At 32.6% G+C, this 21,284-nt stretch overlaps 1 protein-coding gene across 2 annotated transcripts in view; it reads right to left on the bottom strand.

Moving 5' to 3' along the window:
- Window positions 1–2,057: 2,057 nt before the first annotated feature.
- The window catches only part of LOC124355275 (farnesyl pyrophosphate synthase-like), a 31,540-nt gene continuing 12,313 nt past the window's right edge, over window positions 2,058–21,284 (bottom strand). For both annotated transcript variants that reach the window (XM_046806330.1, XM_046806331.1), the window contains 5 exons: window positions 11,071–11,274; window positions 9,425–9,589; window positions 6,968–7,045; window positions 5,015–5,149; window positions 2,058–4,105 (listed from right to left, as the gene is read on the bottom strand). In XM_046806330.1, coding sequence (XP_046662286.1) covers window positions 3,905–4,105; window positions 5,015–5,149; window positions 6,968–7,045; window positions 9,425–9,589; window positions 11,071–11,274 — 783 coding nt within the window. In that variant the 3' untranslated portion in view covers window positions 2,058–3,904. The remainder of the gene's footprint in view (window positions 4,106–5,014; window positions 5,150–6,967; window positions 7,046–9,424; window positions 9,590–11,070; window positions 11,275–21,284) is intronic.

The raw sequence follows: 21,284 nt of genomic DNA, 5'->3' as shown, positions 1-21,284 counted from the left end.
TAGTTGACAATCCACCTAAACAGTAGTTCTAGAAAGGATTGAAATAATAGAGTGGTTAAATAATGAAAAGTATGAAAAGGCGATGTTAAAAGCCGAATTGTTAGAACTTATTCAAAGAAACAAACCTCAGACAAAATATGAAGTCAACAAAATTGTGAAGAAACATGGTCACCGAGTACTTCGTCTGCCACCATACCACTGTCACTTCAATCCTATAGAATTAATCTGGGCTCAAGTAAAGGAATGTGTTGCAAGAAGCAACAGGAAATTTTTTAACATAACTGAAATATTACAGTTGGTGAAAGAGGGGTTTGGAACGTGTAACAGAGTCTGATTGGAAGAAGGTAGTAGACCACACGAAGAATATAATCCTAGATGCTTGGAAAAAATGAAGGGTTCATGGAAGACTCCGTTGAGCAGATGGTAATAAACATCGCAATGACAGCTCCAGTGAAGAGGATTCAGACAGTGACAGCAGCAACAATGAAGAGGAAGAACGCGGCAGTAACGTGAGTGGTATTTTCCCTCTATCTCCGGTGGCAGAAAGGGTGTTTTGGACTTCGATGAACTGTAAAAAGCCGTATTGATTGATAGTTTTGATAGTTTGTAATGATTGGTAAATATTACACCTTACATGTTACTAATAAAATTTGTTAAATGCATTTTAATGGCACTACTTATTTCCTGGTTAAACTGTGCAGCAAACTCAGTTGGCTTTTTTGTATATGTATTGTTTTAGTATTTAATTTACTCAGAAATAAAAGTAATTTCCAAAGAGGTTTTAACCGATTATAAAATGGGCGCTATTGAAAAATAAATGAAAAAAAATTATAAGACTTAAATAAAAATAATCGACTCACTAAATCTTACATTTTGTAAATAAATCCAAGTTTTCTATATATCAAATTGATTTCCAAAATTGAATGATAAGAAAAATTAAAAAAAAAAACATCCTTCATCACAAATCTGTGGTTTAAAGTTAGTAACATTTAGTAAATAAATTAAAAATATAACAAGTTTCGAAATATTTTTACAGATTTTTTTTGTCAAGTAATTAGATTACATTAAGTTGATCGATAAAAAGTCACACTGAAGGAAATTTCATATCATAGTCGAATTGACGCCCTAGTCGCAAATTTTGCATTTTGGTCACCCTAGCAATTTAAGTTAGACTCAACAAATTAACAATTAAATTATTATCCTATAACGGTTTTTTAACAGGATACCTTTATTGGTTAAAAATACTATCCTAAACGAGCTTTATCAGGTTCAAACTACAGTATCTTTATTTGTTTTAAGTTGATTTTTGACCGCGGCACAGTGGTCATTTCAATGGATTTGCTAAGACTGATAAGACCGAGTAAATAATTATAACTTAGCAGATTTGCATTTACTTAACGAATATAATTTTAGTTCTTTTCACTATACTCCTTGGTGTTTTGAAGGTAACTATTAATAAAAACAGTAAAATGTACCATATTCAAATTATTATTATTAGGCCTATGTATATATTTTCAATAATACACTCGTGGTTTCAGTAAAAAATCCTTTACAAGGTTTTGATTTCTGACTCAATTACTTATAAAAATAACAATTCTCAAAAACAATGAATGCTATTAATTTATCGCTTCGATAAATGTGTCCACATGTTTCCGCTGCGAACCACCCCTACCTAGAAGCGGTTGATGTGAACGCTGTGGATGATCGAGTCAGACAGAACTTGGCAACACTGTAGCCGACTGGTCCCGAAGAGCCCCGAACCTCATTAACCCAGCCATCGCTGCCGGTCTCAATACCCCTTCTGTCTTTAATTCAACTATAGTATATATCAATATATTAGTATCAGAATTTAATTTAAATCTCAGTCATTTAAATACCCGAAGGTCAATACTGGTTTAAATACAAGTCAAAGTGACATAGATGGTTATACAAGTTCACCAATAATCTAAAAATGTTTAAAATTTCATTTATAGTAAATCACAGTTGTATTTGTACATCAATTCTAAATGAAATGATCACTTTATTGTAAATTAATGAGCAGGTAAAAGAAAACCAACTTACAATATATAAATATTTAATTTGAAACAATACATTTCTATTAGCTACAAAATAGAAAAAGCTATTTTTTAAACTACAAACAGTGCATGACTATATTCTGTTACAGAGGACTAGCTTATGTAATGTAATTATAGGCTATAAGAATACAATATGAAGAAATAACAACAAATCTATATTAATCTGCAAAATAAGCAAACATTTACCGGGTATTACTATTACTTTGTTACAGATCGACCCAATACTCTCTACAACTCATAACTGACATCTATAGTTACAATTACAACGCTTTGTAACACAAACTTTTAGTATTTTTTTCCAAGAAATGAAATCAACAGTCTTAGACAGCAGTTTAATTTTACACACAAAGAAATGAAAATACAGAGTTCCCAATTACATTCTGAACACATTATTAGTCACATTATCTGCCACTCAGTGTTCAAATAAATAACATGTCAACTTAAACATAAATAAATATATAAATATTGCTAAGAATCTATAAAGCCAAGAAATCGTTGCCAAACTTTGATATAGTGCTTTAGTAGAAGTTGCTTACAAAGCAACAAATATCAGTTGCATTTGAACAATCAATGTTTTACAACAGTACCAGTGAGATTTGTTGAACAAAATGTCAACTGTGTATTAAAGCTTGAAAAATCAAAATCAAAATAAAGCCATTTACATCCTGAACATTTTATTGCAATGGAATAGAAATCAAATGAATAATTAAAAATATTCAGTCTTAAATTATAACCAACATTGTTTTTTTTTCTTTTAGAAAAAAACTACAATAGTTTTTTTGAAACTATATCAGACGATTCTTTAAAGTAAATCTACAAACAAAGATTACATTTTTTAATCAGTTTTAGCTGAATCTACAAGACACCATGTGGAGTAGCTGTTGAGATTGAGTTGATTGATTTTGTCAAACCAGTTGTCGTACATCTCATTGACTGATTTAGGGGGACCTTGAATAATTTATTGACTCAGTTATCAGATAACCATCAATAACTGATTTGCTCCCAACAATCTGATGCCATGTTTTCAAAATGTTTAATGTCAACCATTTTCTTCAAAACAGTTACAAATCAAAATTAAGTACTTGTAGGTTTTTATATGTTGGATTTTTTATAAAAATATCTTTTTAAAATCAAAATTAATGTGATAAATTATTATTATCCATAGTTTACACATACGCGATCCAACCTCACAAGCCTAAAATAAATTGACAAGATTATTTCATTACCATTTTTTGAACAAAAAACCTTTAATCATAAGAATAAACCTTAGAAGTGCACAATACAAATTATACAATATAAAAAGCGTGATTTTAAATATACATTTTTAAAATTAAAGGGGATAAATGCATGCTTTTCCAGTTTTGACGCTGACAGTATAATAATATTTATTTTTAAAGCTAAAAAGCACACTTTATTGAATCTACTGTAAAAACTTGTAATCAAGTATTTTAGCGGAATGAAAATTCAGTCTACGTTTTCTCAAGTTTGAGGTAGTCGGTAAATGCATTTTCACAGTCGCAAAAGGCACATTAAACTTTCACTAAGTTTAGTTGGTCTATCCTTTGTTCGCCTTGGTTTATTGTCCAAATGTAAATTAAATGCAATGGCATCAGCCAATTTATTTTTGAGGGGAATAAATTTTTTTTATTTAAAAGAACTTGACAATACTCACTTACTATTATTTCTACCAACAAAATAATACTAGGACGCCCAAAAGCCAATTTAAGTCAAAGACACGTAGGTATTCAATTGAATTGCACTTTTAAAATTCGTAACGGTATGGTTATTACACATAACTCTAATATATACAATGATGGTGCTGCAAGAAGTTAGTTGTCCCTCTTATATATCTTGTCTAACAGTTTGAAGAAGAGATTGAGGTTAAGGCCGCCAGACATCTGCTGAATGTGTGTCTGTATCAGATTGTAGCTGTCCTCCTCGTACGTTGTGAAGATGTGGGGTAGATTTATCTGGTTGTACACATTCCTTACAGCATCTACCTTCTCGGGGTCGTGGGATCCGTAGCATTCCTGGAACATCATTGTGACAACATTACAATAACTATCATTATTTGATGAACACTGATTGCGATCAGCATTCAAATTTTAAATGGGTATTTCTCTAAGTTGTAGAGAAAAATATTATATTCCAGTCACAAAAGAACATAACAAAATACAATCTAAATACCTTAATGATTATGTTCAGCTTTTATTCGAGGACAACAGCTGTTCAGCATTAGACAAATTACCGATAGCTTGAACATACTTTTGTTGTTCAAATGTTTGCAGTTAGTATTTTCTACATTTCTGTTCATGCTTCACCGCATCTGCTAAGTCTATTTTTGGATGACCACTGATCAGCAGTACGCAAATTACCGCTAAAATGAATTTTAATTTTGTTATAATTTTTTTCATGACTTAGAGGTGGTTTGAATTTTTCAAATATTTTAAGTTTAAAATATATTTTATAAGTGATACAAATATATTTCATATAATTTGTAAATTAAAGGCTTATATTCTGGAAGCCCATCTTATAAACAATAACATTAAAAATTAAATGTAGGGGATATGACTTAGTTCTTAAAATATAGCTATTTCTGTAAACCTCAGCAAATTCCTAAAGAAACAATCCAGTAATCCTCAGTAGTAGAGTGGTAGAGAGGACTTGTAGACCTAACTTCGCCTCTAATAAAGACATTTTTCATTTCATTTCAAATCCCTTGGATATAAGAGTGATATTCTTGGATTACTGTTTATGATATCATTAGTCTCCAAAGTTTTAAGAATGGCAGAAATTGGATTGGTGGTTAATTTGTTCGAATCATTCTTAGATTATTTTTAATCTGTTTTTCAGAATTTGAGAATCAGGAATCTGTATTAAAATTTGTAATCAGATTTGAGATTCAAAAATTCTAGAGTTGCCCATCACTAAAAGCTCACCTCTAAGATTTTCCTCTGGTCTGGAGTACATCTCTGTAGCGCCACAACAGCTAACCAAGAGCACTTGCCATCTTGGATGTCAGTCCCGATCTTCCCTGTCACCGCTGGGTCTCCAAAACAATCCATATAATCATCCTGCACAGAACTTACTCTCTCAGCTACAATAGCAAAACAAACAGAACATTTCCAAACAGAAAATATGAACTTCACCGCTCTTACTGCCCATTAAGTAACTTCTTTACTCACAAGCCTATGCACATGTACATGCTATATGCAAACGTATGTGTGTGTGTGTGTTTTTCAGTTGAAAAAGTACAGTTTTGTAAAGTTATAAGAAAACAAAATTGATCACAACAAAGTAATTCAAAATTAGGCCATTCAGAACTCAAATGCTTATATTTAAGCCTACCCACAACCAGCTGGTTTTTGTTCTTAATTTGATTTACAAATGGTCAGAACGGTTGCATGAAAATGTACATTCATGGAGAAAGGCAATATTTTTACAACTCACTTGGCAAGTGCTAAAATCTACCAAAGAAATTGAAATCTACCAACTCAAGCAATGTTGGCTGGTTAGGTGACACAATCCAAATATTCTTAGTTTGTACAACACTGTGCGTTTTGCACCCATACAACCATGTTAACCTCCTACTGGCCAACGACTCATTCAGAACCTGACAAATGTGATATCTGTGTGTTTCCAGTGAACTAAACTATCCCAAATAGGTATTCAAATTTCAGATAAACTTCATCACTTGACTTTAGCAACTTATAAAGTAGTTTCGTAGTTAGCACCAGCCGCAAAGTTGTGAGAAGGGTACATGAAAGCCCTATATTTCAAAGTATCATATGGAATGAAACTTTCGTTTTGTACTGTACATCAATTAACCTTATATGTTACCCTATCTGAAAATTTATTGAATATGCAAACTATTTTTTAGAAAACAATACCAACATGAACATACAGTGCAATCTCGTTAAGTCGGACCAGCCGGGACCTCAGCTGATCCGACATAAAGAAAATCTGTGTTAAACGGAGAATTTTGAAAAATTAATGAACAACATTTACAAACAATAAAATTTTGTTTATTGCGGAAAAACACTTAAAATACACATTATGATAAAGTACAACACAGCATAAAGAGTTTAATTTTTCTAAAAGAATTTAGTTCATTTGTGTCAGCTTTGAATGCTGTTTCCGTGCCATGCACTCAGGCATCCTTTTCAACATGAGAAGTTCGGCCGGTGTTGTCCTTTCTTGTTGAGAAATTAACCATCAACTCACCTAAGTGAGATGCTGCCTCTGCCTGGCTTATAACTGCAATATTTTCTGTGTTTTCTTCGTCAGTATCCTCCCTGTTATTGACATATTTATCGAAACAAGTCGCAATACATGTAATTATTGAGTTCTACGAACATACTGATAAACAAACATCCGTCCCATGCTAGGCAGTCTGGACAGACAACAAGAAGCCAATTATATATTTCCTGAACTGGTCCAGGTAACCCGGAGATCTGACATAAAGGGGTCCGACTTAACGAGGTTGCACTGTAACTGAACTTTTTATAATTTTTAAAGTTAAAATTTTCATATTTTTCCCTTTTTTTGCCATGGCATAAATTTGCATTTACTTAATCATTATATGATATAACCTTTTTTTGTGTTTGTATGGTCAATTTGCAACTTTTTTGAATATATTAGTATACTATTTACATTATATAAAATTCATTGCAGTGTTTCATATTTATTATAGGAAGATAAATTCTGCATCTTTTGACTATTTTGGTTACTTTCAAAAAAAATGTTGGTACACATCCAGTGAACTCAATATTTTTGATTTTGTACTATTAGTAGTTGCAAGATATTTTTTACACGAATGCTAATATTTGTTTCAGTTTAATATCTAAATTCTACATACTTTGGTAAACTTGTTAACCAATACAATTGTTTACCTGAACTTGGAAGAAGTTTCCCATCTCTAGCAGTAAGATCTTTGCTTGCCTGTGTTGTTCTGCATTACTTATACCAGCCTGGAAAATATTAATGTTTAAACTAACAATTGTAATAACTAAAATAAAGTTGATAAGAGGTAGTTTATTCATTGCTTATTATTTTTCATATTTGATGCAGATAAACTTAGTTTTATTTACTTATAAAGATGGTAAATAAATAAGCACTCATCAAAATTAAGTCATAAGTGAATGTTTGGAAAATGAATGTAGATGGCCCTAAGTAATCCGCTGTAATTCTCAGAAAGCTGTAATTTGCTTGAAGAAAAGCCATCAGCAATACACTCATTCTATTTTATTCTAAGAATATCTTGGATACAACATACAGCATTTTTACTTATATATTTGTATTCTTACTTAACTATCTGATAGGTATTGAAAAATCAATAACAAAATAAATTACTAGATTTAACTTATAGTATTCTTGTTCTAATAATTCTTTCAGGTGTTTTTAATTTGAAATTGTGGATGATTTGAACTTTCCTTTTGATGTCCTTACATTCCTATATCTACAACTTAAAACAATAATTAGTAATTCAAACTTATTTTGAGTACACTGTACAATAATGGTTTATATAGCACTAGTTTACTGTAGTATTGGTTTATCGTAACTACTTTTTCTATTCTTTTCTTAATAGAATGCCTATTGTACTGCCGGATCTCTCACTTGTCGGGTGAATGTGCTACTATTACACCACAGAGCACTTACTTTTACAGGTAGCACATTCACCCGTCAAGTGAGAGATCCGGGTTCGAGTCCCGGCGGAGCAAGTACTTTTTGTGATTCAAAGTTTATTGAAATTATATACATATATTTCATATTTTTTTTCCCTTTTTTTGCCATGGCATAAATTTGCATTTACTTAATCTTTACATTCATCTTTACAAATTTACATATATATGTATGTAATTAATGCTCTTTAATTTATAACATCATAATATGTTAATATGTTATAACATCAAACAATAAGAGTACTTTATGGAATTTTTATAACAAATCTTGGGAATTTATTAATAAATAGTTTCATAAATATTTTTGTCTGGAAGGTGAGGGATTATATCCAAAACTAAAATTAATTTAACACAATTTCTGAGGAACAATTAAGCTTAAGAACATTTCTTTGGGATTTGTGAATCTAAAGAGGGATAGTATAAGAATACAACCAAATTGAGTGAGTTGTGAGAAAAATCGTGTTTTATAAAAAATATTAGTTTGAATATATTTTGTAAGAAAGTTTTAAAAACATGAAAACCTAGTGTACAATCCATATATTTGCATACTACATTTTTGGAGAAAATAACTTTTTTGATAATGGTGATACACACAAACATACAAACAGATATTCAATTTTAACCCTTCCCACGCATATTATGGAAATCCTGCACGGTAAAGATGACTCCAACACGTGTATGACGACAAATCTCACTATTGAAGTTTTTGTTCCTGATCGTGCATAGTAATTCATAAAACTGGTGATAAAATTCGTTAGAATGTTAACTGAACATCAGACAACAGCTGTGCTCTATTCGTAATTCTAGGCTGCCTGTTATCAATCCCAAACTGGTTATAATAACAACAGAATGCTATTTTTCGCTATACTCTGGCGCATTTGATGGCTTTTTCCATATAAGCAGGATGGTGCAATTATGAAGATCTGCGCGCAAACTCTGTCCCTACGTCAAAAATGCGTGTTATATGTAACATCTGAACATTGTTTACAACAACTGTAGGATAACTTTTATTAAGATTTAAATTTTGTATTTTTTTATTATGTTTTTTTGTGAATTGGAAAATTTTGTATTTTGCTTTCTGTACATACTTATTTTTAAATAACATCTTTTAAAAGTCTTTAAAAATCAGTTTACTTTTTTTACTTTGTATAACAACTTCAGGAATCTTAATTCAATTAGAACTTGAAGTGAATTAACATAAATTTTGTATGAGCTAAATATATCTTACTGTTCTAAGGGTTAAGTAAGAAAGTTCCATAATAAATACTTGTACTAAACACAAGTTATTGTTTTAAGCCTAATATTTCTCCCAGATTTGTGTATGGAAAATGGTAGCAATAAGTAACATGTTATAATGAACATTATTCAATACAATTATTCCTCCAAGTTTGAACTAATCTGAAACATTATCAAGGTCAGGTGAAACTGGTGAAACCCATGAATTGTTTCACCTTTGAACACAACAAACTAAACACCAGTTCAGTCATAAATTATTGCAGTACTTACATTTAATGCCGGTGAAAACAAACCTTGGAAACCTGTTTGTATAAAGGCCTTGATAAAATAACAGTGACGGGTTCAGCTATTTATTCAAAGTTATGTAATTGAAAACAGTTACACATGAAAATAGGGAGGAGGTAGGACAAACAGGTCAATTAGGCCACTTACCATGTACATGGCCAGAGCGACGGGCAGATGGAAGGAGTAGTAGGAGGTCTTGTACTTGACGATGGAGTTGTACCGATCCATAGTGAACTTGTCCAGTTTATATTTGGCAATGCTCTGTGCCGTCAGTAGGTCTAGGGCTTGACCCATTATTGTTTTGTGGGTCGCCTAGACACATCAAAAACAAACAATCATAACATGCAGCACACACAACATTCATTTCTAATTATGTAATTAATGGTTTAATCCTAAATTATCTTTTCATTAATTTAACTCTAATTTAAGAAACGTTTTTCTATTACCCTCCAAGTATTAAGCAGTCATACCCATAATGAATAAAGCAACAGTGCTTTTTTTCTGCTCACTATTAATTATAAACAACCTCTTATAGAGCCTTAGTATATGAATCTGCATTTATAATAAAGAGTATTTGTATTTGATAGTTTTGAACCCTCTATCTGAACATTTAGAACTAGTTATAAAGCTAGACAAAGTGTTATTTTCTCAAAAGAATAAACTTAAATAACACATAAACAATTTATTTGTTTTAATTATATAATGGTGAGTAATGCTACCAAATAAAATCTTACAACCTTTCATATTAAAATCCAATACCAACCTACTATTTTTAGCTAAACAAGAAGAGTATAGTTTTTTAAAATATACATATTAATAAAACTAAAACTACAAAACACTATACTACATCATAACGAGTAATACTAATTGACTTGCCAACTGTCTAAAATCCACTTAGGCTATATTTTAAGATACATTGCTATTGCTAGTAAGAAATTACTTGAATATCAAAAGGAGGCAAAATAATCCATTTTAGATCACAGCATAACAAGGAACAAAAAATAAACAGGATAAAAACAGCTGACTCAAACAGTAATAGTTTCCAAACTCACATCATTCCTGATTAGTCTTTTAATTTTGATTTAAACAAAAAATTATATAAATTTATGCGTACAAACTTATGTTACTACTCAAGAAACTAATAAACTAATATATACATACACTTAATAACAGTATATATATAATAAACATATATATATATATATATATATATATATATATATATATATATACAATAATGTGATTGGTCATAATGTTGTGGTAGTAATGAGTTGAGTCAGTAATAAAACAAATGATGTCTTCAGTTTCTTCACTTTTATATTATATTTACATATATAAACGTAATGCATATTTGTATTACTAGATAGTAATTAAATATGACCAGATAGAATCAATGGTTCGTAATTAAGAATGAACTATTCCAAAAAATGTTCTGAATTTATTCTTCATTCTGAATTTATTGATTCTTAAACTAAAGATATAGTTCTAAAACTATTTATTTCAGATTTCGTTATGAATTCCTCATTATATTTATACAGTAGACGAAATGCTTTCTTGTAATGTAGACAATTTATTCTTTTAGTTTTTATGCTTTGTGACTTGTACTATTTACCATAAGTATGTAGTATGTATTATTTTATTCTTTAATGTTGGTGTTATACTGTGTATATGTATAAACCATCTGATGACATTGTCAATGCAGTTATTGTGGGCTGACAATAAAGATTCTTGATTCTTGATTCTATATAACAATTAAATCAACAATATTTTTCAAAGAATTTACAAACACTTACATCATGGAATAGATCAATGGCTTGAAAGTAATACGGTTTATCGACAAAGTATCTTCGTAGCAGTTGGTATATTCCAGATTCTATAAATATGCCATCATTTGCTGCATTGAGGCCAACGCTGGGGTTGCGGTACCAGCAGATTCTACCTCGTCTAGTCTCGGAGCCATCAATCATGTCGTCCAAGACTAGGAAAAAGGCCTGCAACTGTTGAAAACAACTGTCAATTTACATTTTTACAGACAATTACCAATTTACATTTTTACAGATAGTTTAGTCTGTTATAATTTTACTGAAGTGAGAAAAACATACACTTAACTAAACGTAATCTGAATAGCATTAACAATTCTACATATATTTTCTCAGTACCTACAATCCAACCTTTTGATAAACGATTTATTGATCTGTACAACATCCCTAAAGCATCTTGCTTATAGTGTTTGGTGACACAGAATGTTACCAAAATGAAAAATTTTCCAGGATAATCTACAAAAAAATACCATAAATTTGGTAAGAGATTGACATTGTATCTGTGAAATATGATACTTTACTCAGAGGCTGACATTTTGTGTGTATTTGAGAGCAATACCTTACTGTACTGACATTCCCAAAAGAAAATTTAAATTTTCCATAACAATATTAAGTTATACTACAGTAAATTACTCCCCATGTGGCTCAGGGTTAGAATAGACCACAGTACCTCTGCTTATCATAAAAGGCGACTAACAAGTGCACCTATCTGTTTTACGAGTATCTTTTTCAAAGTTCCATGTTTGGACTAATCGCAATAGCCAAGCTTCCCACACCAAATCATTCCAGTCGATTTGCGGGCTTAGCTCTGTGTTATTCAGCCTCCGTGACATTGGATGTCCTTGTTGAGCAGAGCATACAGATTAAATACTGGGTTTTTCTTGCACTTCCCAGGCTGCTGGATAGTACAGGGGCCCGGGTCAGCTTAGCCAGCAATGACCTGACTGCCCTATCAGCCGGTGAAAATCCCCTTGATTATAGTATTGCCAATTGGCGAGGGTCATGCTGCGACCTTGGGGGGCTCTGCCGAGGTCACTGCTCATCGTGACTGCCTGTGTTTTGGGGGCAGTTAGACACAGATTAATTTGCGGCTGACTGGTCTGATTTTGGTATAGTAGGGGAGGGGGAGAATTGCCTAGTCTCGGGGACCAGACATTATGACGCTGTAAAGAACCATCCCGGGGTTCCCTAACCCCAAACACTCCCCTACAAGAGGAGCTCCCAACTCCGCCTCCTCTCAGTCAAGTCAGGAATGCTGAAGGGATAGTAAATCCTTTTGAACGCAGGTCTCGGGTGTCGAGATTGCCGGTCAAAACGAACTGGATTCCACGAGTTTTTTCGAATCCAAAAGGTGGCATGTGTGGCAGGCTTCCCTCCCTGCTGAGATTGGCTCCACGGTCACTCCCGAGAACATCATTGGTGCTATGCGATGGACTTCAATCGCATCGGCAGAGGTGCTTTTCACACAACACGGCATGCACCTGCGGTCTGGTAGTAAGCACCTGCTGGCGGAGCTGGTGGTGGATAGTCTGCGGGGGATGAACCCCTCTGTCCTCAGAGCGCCATCATCCCAACCGCCTGCAGCCAGCGCTGCTGAGACGCCGTCAACCGGACCTCAGAAGACTGCATCTGCGCCACCACTCTCCACCCACCCTGCCACCTTGACAACCGCAGCCCAGCCCCACGTCTTGCCCTTCGACTCATTCGCGGAGGCGGTTTAAAAGCGGCCTGCCAAACTCGTCTCCGGTGAAAAGTCCACAAAAAAACTGTCCATCCTCAAGTCTTGTGCAAATAACATAAATTATTTATCAGAACTAGGGAATCACAAATCAATCAATCACAAAAATCAAATTCACAAAATTCAAAATTCAACCCTTGTTTTTTCAGTTGTGCACCAGAATGCGCAGTCTGCCACAAATAAAATAGACGAGCTGACACTCATGGAAGAAGAGCTGCACCCCGACATATTCGTTGTTTCTGAAACATGGCTTCACGGCTGACACTGTCCGCTATGTTCAGAATCAACAATTACGAATTGGCTAACTCTTTTTCACCGAACAAATTTCAAAGGGGGTGGTGTGGCAATATTTGTCAATCCTCAATTGAATTTCCAGCCCTTCAGGGTGGATTATAGCTGTGATCTTAACTTTGAAGTGGCTGGAATAAAAATTGATCAAAATTCCGTTGGAAAAATTGTAGTAATTGGCTTATACAGATCCCCAAATGGGTGCAGCACAACCTTTTTTGAAAACCTTGAAATCCTCCTAAATTTTGTTACAGTTCAAAAATCATCTGAAGTTCATTATCGTTGGTGACTTCAATATCGACGCGATGGATCGCACCAACCCCCTGACCCAGCGGTTTCGCGATATTCTTGCTTCTTTCGGTTTAAACTGGTCCGTGAACTCACCAACAAGAGTGACTGCCACGTCGAGCACAGCCATCGACAACGTCATCACAAATGTTCCTGATGTTTCGGTCTCTGTGATGAACGCGGCCATCTCTGACCACTTCGCGCAGGAAGCCATTTTCACAAAATCCAAACAAAAATCTGAACCTCCCGCCATAAAAAAACAAAACGAGATTTAAAAGCTGCAAATGTAAATCTTTTCAAAAAATATCTCGAGAAAGAATCATGGTCTTTCTTGGATTCTTTTGACCGAGTAGAGGACGCCTTCAACGCGTTTCTTGGCAAAGTAATTTTCATTTTAAACATCACTTGCCCGTTCGAAAATTTCAAAGAGAGCGTATCAAAGAGGGCAAGAATACCTGGATTACCCAGATATTCTTGAACTAAGAGAAAGGCTCATGTTTTTACCATTCGATATATGTCAAGACTAAAAATGAAGAGTTCAAAAACTTTTTTTCGCAATTACAAACAAAATTATCGAAAAGAAATAAAGAAAGCACGAGACGTCGAAGACCAATTACAACAATCAGAAAACTTTTCAAAAAGCGCGTGGAACATCATTAATAGCCAGCAAAAATCAACCACAATTTTCCAAATTCTCGGTTCCGACACTAAAAACAATAAATGACACAATTGACGATCCCTTTTTAAAGTGGCAAGTGAATTTAACACATTTTCGACCGTAGCTGAACCAGATAACTCGTTTATGTTGGACAGCTCTCGCAAAGAGCCATTGACGGGACCGGTCTCATCTATGGTTCTTTTTCCTGTAGGTGAGGCTGAGGTGGCCCGTATCGTGCAAGATCTGAGACCAAAAAAGTCTTGCGACATCAACGGAATGTCTGTATGGTTAATCAAAAGGTGCTTCAAGCACTTTTTGACACCAATCACAAAATTGATTAATCTCTCTTTTGCACAAGGCGTTTTCCCTCTGCATTGAAAACAGCCAAAGTCCATTCCAATTTTCAAGAAAGACGATCCTTGCATCTCAAGCAATTATCGTCCGATTTCCATCCTCCCTGTTTTCAGCAAAATTTTTGAAAAAGCATTTCTCAAACAATTCAAAAAATTTTTGAACCGTTACGAAATTCTTTGTCCCGAACAATTCGGGTTCAGGAAAAACAAATCGACAATCGATGCTGTAACGGATCTCATTCACAATGTTGTGTCGATGGCCTGGAAAGGAGAGAACATGTGCTAAGCATATTCCTCAACCTTTCCAAAGCTTTTGACTGTGTGCATCATGCAAAACTGATGCACCAGTTGTGGACAAGTGGTATTCGAGGTCTGCCGCACGACTGGCTCTCGTCTTATCTTCAGATAGAGAGCAGTGCGTACAGATCGCGAATGCCATGTCAAGCAAAGTGAAAATGCCCTATGTGTCCCTCAGGGATCAATATTAGGGCCAGTCCTTTTTCATAATTTACGTCAATAGGTTGACGTCATCAATCCAGAATGGAAAGGTGATTCAATACGCTGACGACACGACTCTCTGCATCAGATCAAAATCAAAAACACGATCTCGAAGTGAAGGCATTTATTGAGTTGAATTCATGCATCGAGCATTTTCTCAAAACTCAAATCTGAAAACAAACAGCTCGAAATCAAACGTCATGAATTTTTTTGCCTCCGGCAGCAACAAGACCAAGAACTACGGCCTGCAGTGATGGTGGACGATGTTCTTCTTGATGAAGCTGAATCCATTAAGTTCCTTGGAATGCACCTTGACCGAGGACTGACATGGGACGATCACATTGAAAAGGATTGCTCCAAGGTTGCCTCGGGCATTTTTGTCCTGCGCAATCTTGCAAAATTTTGTTCTTTGGATGTATTGAAAACGGCATATTTTGGCCTGATACATCCACATTTGACTTACGGCTTGAGACTGTGGGGCAAGCTGTTCTAAGTACCAAATTCGAAAGAGTATTTAGAACTCAAAAGAAAAGCTGTTAGAATTCTTTCAAAATTGAACCCCCAGAGAGTCGTGTAAAGATTCCTTTAGGGAGCTTGGATTGCTGACTTTACCCTGCCTCTATATTCTCGATGTCGCCCTGTACTGTAGACTCAAATGTGAGTTGCTGCAGTGTAGGGATGTCCATCAGTACGAGACTAGAGGCAGGGACAACTTTAGAATCGACCAACTCAGAACAATTGCTTTTGAACACTTGCCGTCACAAGTTGGTGTCAGAATAATCAATAGGCTCCCCTGAAGTTATCAAACAACTCGATGATCCAAAAAATTCAAAGCTCGTCTAAAACACCTCCTGGTATCAAAGGCATTTTTATTCTGTTGATGGGTTCATGATGGGCCGCTGGGATGAAAATTTTGAAAATTAAGAGCAACGAGAAAAATCCCTGGTTCTGATTATTGCCTTTCATTAAATAATAATTTTAGTTGACAAATCATCAAATAACTGATGTATTTTTTGTACCATTACTGACGCTTGCAATGCAATTGTTGTAAATTGTTTTTATGCAATAAAGGAATATTATTATTATTATGGTATGTGTGAAGCACTATGTCCAGTCTGTACATAGGGCAAACAAGATCAACCTCGATCGGCCCTTAAATCTCTGATTCCTCCGATAAGAAGTCGCCAGTGGCAAAAACTTCACAAACCCAAAATAATGTGCTAAACGGTTCCAGACTACTGTCCTTGGTGAAGAGGGGTTTTTTTAGCTAGTAGTCCATGGGACAATGAGTCTGAGGGAGTTCAGCACTATTGAGGGAAAGTAAGGACAATGTGCGCAAAAAGGATTTAATAATCTACTTCCCAAAAAAGTAAATTACAAAATGTGTAAGAAAAGTTAATAAAAGCTCACTGCTGTATTAGCAGTAACGTTTAAAAGATCTCATTTGAAAGCCAGACAGACCATGGAATAATTTTCTTGTACTCCTGTGATCTTCTTTAAAACTTATCTTGAACTTACTGGAAAATTATTTTAATTTAGTAATACAAATTATACCCTTACAATAGATTTTAATAATAGCAAAACAATTGCCTTTCATTTTGGTGTGTATCATCTGTATAATCACTAAAACAAAATCTATAATCATGGGCAATTTAAACTGATTTGGAGATGAAAAGAATAAATTAAACTAGCCCAATAAAACATAGCAAGGACCTTAAAAGATAGGTCAGATTAATTTTTCCCTCAGTTGTTAGGATTTAATAAAAATGTTGTAAATATAAATTTTTACAGCACTTTTCTTCTGAATTCAATGTAAGATTCAGATACAGTTTGTTCTAATCTACATTGTTTAATCACATTTGTTTGATAAAAGCCATTGTTTTCTAACAAAACCATTTGTTACAGAACAATACATATCATTAAATAACCATAACTGTGAAATGCACGCTAAAAAAAGATTTCCTGAGTTGTTACCTATCAAATTTTAAGTAATAAAACATCAAAATGTTTCCTTTTAGCTGGGCTGTTTACCTTGAATGTTTGAACTGTTTTGTTGAATGTAAAAACTTGATGTTTGCCTGCTGATTTTTGTAAAATTTGCCTTTAAATATTTATTTCAATATTAGTGTCAAGACTTAACAAGGCTAACACTTTTACAGAATCACAAAATTGACTACGTTTAAATGTTTTTAAAATGTTTTATTAAATACGTTTACAGACATAAACAAGTTAAAATACTGCATACACTGTACATATGACACCAGTTTTTCATAATTTGTGCGCATAATCGTTTTTTGTTTAATTGCATTAGTAGTACGGTTCCATATGCAATAACATTTGTTTTCTAAAACTAGGTACATTAAATTTAAAACAAAGTGGCTATCTCAAATTTCTAATTTTTTTACAACTTTATTTCACAAGCATGACTCTTTTTTAAACAAACACTTGCATATCATTAAAAAAAAAAGATACAAAATTTTATAAGACCTATTTCAAATGTAAATATAACTTTATGTTTCATTTAGAAAAAAAATAACATCACATATATTTCTCCATATTTAAATTTTTAGTGATTTTTGTAACAACTCTTGTGCAAAATTTCCCAAATGACCTGACACTACAGGATAACATGACTGTCACTTGTAGAGTTCATTATTTAATTTCCTCCTAACACAAATTTGAGTTACACACTTAGAGAAGGAGTGGGATGTTGTCAGGAGTTAGTTCATGTCATGTTTAGAGTTTACAAAATATTTTTATTTATAACCATATTTTAAAAGCCTATATTTTATGGTTTTATATATTATGGTTATATATATATATATATATATATATATATATATATTTTATGGTTATATTTTATGGAAATATATATATATATATATATATATATATATATATATATATATATATATATATATTTCCTATTTTGGGGAAAGTTGTAACAGTGACTAAAAAGTTCACTTCTACTCCCTAAAAAGGTATTCTGAGTTCCGTCTATCCTTTATCTTTATCCATCAAAAACTAAACAGAGTGTATCTATACTTTTAACTCACACCGTACATATAAAATTTTATTTGTTTTTGGCAGTGAGTTAAATCTAACAAGGAAAATTAACTTGTAAAGTAACACAATAAAGACAGATAATTAACAAAGTAATATTCTGTAATATGTTGAGATGAATCTGTTTCAAACGTACATCAAAACACTTTCCCACAGTTTCCTCATAAAATAAAGTAAATGTACCTAATCCTGAAAAGTTATTATTAGATTGACCGTACAGCACAAACAAAAATTACCTGCAGCTTATTTTGATTGTTTTCATTAACATATTTATTTAAATTTTGCTTGACATCTTACATTTGAGTTGAGTTCAATTTTTGTGTTTTACACATTTTCTATTTTATAGGTTAAATTGTTTTTTCAACTATTTGAACTTACTTAAGAATAGTCACGTTATATTACTGAACCAACTTATAAATTATTAAATAAATGGATAGCAGAGGGCACAAAACAAAAGATAGAAGTTAATATTAGAAACATTTAGGTCAGGTAAACAGTTCCCAGACGTGTTGGTGTTGGCTGCATATCAGTTGCTAAACACTTGCTGAACTTGAAGTGTTGGCAGTCGATTACATCTCTCTTACTGCACTTATAACAAATCGACAAGGACTCAAAAATTAATAACAAAATGTTTAAATAAACCATCAATGGTTTAGTTTATAAATTATTACTCTATTGTTATAAATACCAGATTGGCTCTCAAGCAAACTGCAGATTTAAAACATAAAATTCCGTAGTAAATAATAACATTTAAAATAAGAAAGTCTTTAAAGTTGAACAATATAATTAATTGTTAATACACAAATGTATTTGTTGAAACGTAACACTATGAGAGAAAATATATGATTTATAAATGTTGATTTAATCATCACAAATTTACACAAAGCTTTCAATAATAATTATATTTCAAATTTTTCTGATGTTATGTTCAAATTGTTTAAAAAATACACAGACATTTAATTTTTGAGATGGCTGACATATTATGCTTTATTACAATTTTGGAATTTACTATTGTTGCATTTTACACATAGACAAAGAAAATCATCAAATAGTTACTTTGCAGTACTACTGAAATGTTTTGATACAAAATTAATAAAACTTAAATTCTTTATTTATGAGCATGGCTTATTGTTAGAAATCTAACAATAACAGTTATAATTGTTAGCTTATTTTCTATAACTAAAACTCTTTTTTAAATAATTACTTCTATATATCTAGCTCCAAAAATAACTACACTGGGCTTCAAAACTTTTTATTACAAAAAAAAACATAAACCTTGAAAAATGATGCCATGTTTTACTCATAAATGTAGAAGAATAAGTTAAAATACAATACTGACAATAACTTATGCAATTTAAAGCAACTAATATTTTGAACAATAAAGAATATGATTGTGTACTGTTATAGAATGGAACACAATGTGGTTGACAAATGACAACTGGAGGTCAGCTGTTTAGCATATTCTCACCCAACAATAGCAACAATATGTGAACGTTGAATGTGTTAACCTCCCCATTTCTCTATTCTTGGAAACTGCATAACACTTTTGGTTTTGTGAGTAATTTCAGAAGTCAGAAGAACATTTGTATACATAAAATGTGCTACGTCTTATTAGTAATGGTTTTTATTTACTTATTATCCATCCACATTATTGTTTTGGTGAAATTGAAAAAAATTTAATTTACCCCTGGAATACAGATTAGCAATGTCTCATTTTAACCCTCCAAGTGATGACTAAACCACTTCAAAGTGCTAGGCCATTTTCGAGCATATGACATTTCTTTTTTAAACAACTTTTTATATACAAAACATATGTTCAAATTGCATGTATTACATATGGTTTTTTACACAGACATATGTTCTATAAGATCAAGTAAAAATAAAAATGCTTATCTTTTATCATTAAAAAATCTGGTACTGCTAACCGGTTGTGTAGTTTTTTATATTTTTATTTTTCAAAATCCTTGACGTATAGTTTTTACAAAATGTAGTAGTCCTAGTTCTAAAAATATGCAAAATGTTCCAAATATAATGCTGAATAAGAAAAATATCACTTCTTAACCTTTTGCACAACATATCACAATACTAATTGGTAAAAAACAAAACAATGTTTTTTTCGCAAAAATTTTACTAAAATGTTTACCACATCAACAAGTGGCAGTAAGTAGTTGAATAGTGATTATTGCCTCAAAATAAACACATATTTAGTTACTGATATGAGTAAAAGTAAGAAAAATGACAGATAAAGTATTAAAGTATTAAAAATACAAAAAAAAAATGGCTTATATACATATTTACGTTAGACTAAAAAAAATTAGTCTGAGTCACTCTCTGGTGGGGGTGCTGCTTGCATCGCTATCATTTCCAGTCAAATCGTCATCAAAACAGCGCCTAATGGCACTTGAATTACTAAGTTCACTCATAGCACAAATAATTACTCAATAAACAATAATATAAGTCACTTACAAATCAAAAGAACGAAGCAAAACAATAACGTCACAGAGCGTCGTCAACGGACAAACACGCATCGAAATCAGCTGACTATTCTTCTTACTCTTCCTCGTAAACTTCTCAATTACATAGTTCTAATTACGTTACTTGATAGGGAATTTATTCCTACATGTAGCCTTATAAACCACGTCGTTATTGAGCGAACCGTTTGTCTGTGATATGAAAAAAACGAACATATCGCACAGTGCGATAGTAGCACTTTGAAGTGGTACGAACATATCGCACAGTGCGATAGTAGCACTTTGAAGTGGTACGAACATATCGCACAGTGCGATAGTAGCACTTTGAGGGTTAAAAGTATAATTTTATAAGGATCCATATTGTTTTATAGATTTTTTATAATGTCTTCATAATTTACATTATAATTACAAAAACTTGCATTTGTTTGCACTACTAGCTAAAATATAAAAAAATTAAAAGAAATTTAAGTGCATATAAATTTTACCTTTAAAATATGATAACCTACAAAATTTGGAACCGCAGGTAATTGAGCAAAATTGTTTCAGATTAACATTTTTTAATGGGGTAAAAACTTCAGGTAACAATTAAATCCTATTAGTAGTATTTGTAATATCGAGAAATTAAAAGAAAAGGACTAAATGAGGCCAGCGACCATTAAAAATGATTTCTTAAGACTGAACAATAACTTGTATATGGCAAATATCTGAGAGCTTAATCTCTATGTTATAAATGATTTTACGAGGTGTGACCGGAATGTACGGTATTAAAATATCTTCTTTGAAATTGAAAAAAGTTTCTATAAATGATTGACAATTAATTATCACTTAAC

Source organism: Homalodisca vitripennis, chromosome 2 (assembly GCF_021130785.1).
Source record: "Homalodisca vitripennis isolate AUS2020 chromosome 2, UT_GWSS_2.1, whole genome shotgun sequence".
Taxonomy (NCBI): domain Eukaryota; kingdom Metazoa; phylum Arthropoda; class Insecta; order Hemiptera; family Cicadellidae; genus Homalodisca; species Homalodisca vitripennis.
Note: the sequence above shows the minus strand (reverse complement) of the source record. Positions and strands in the feature narration are given on the sequence as shown.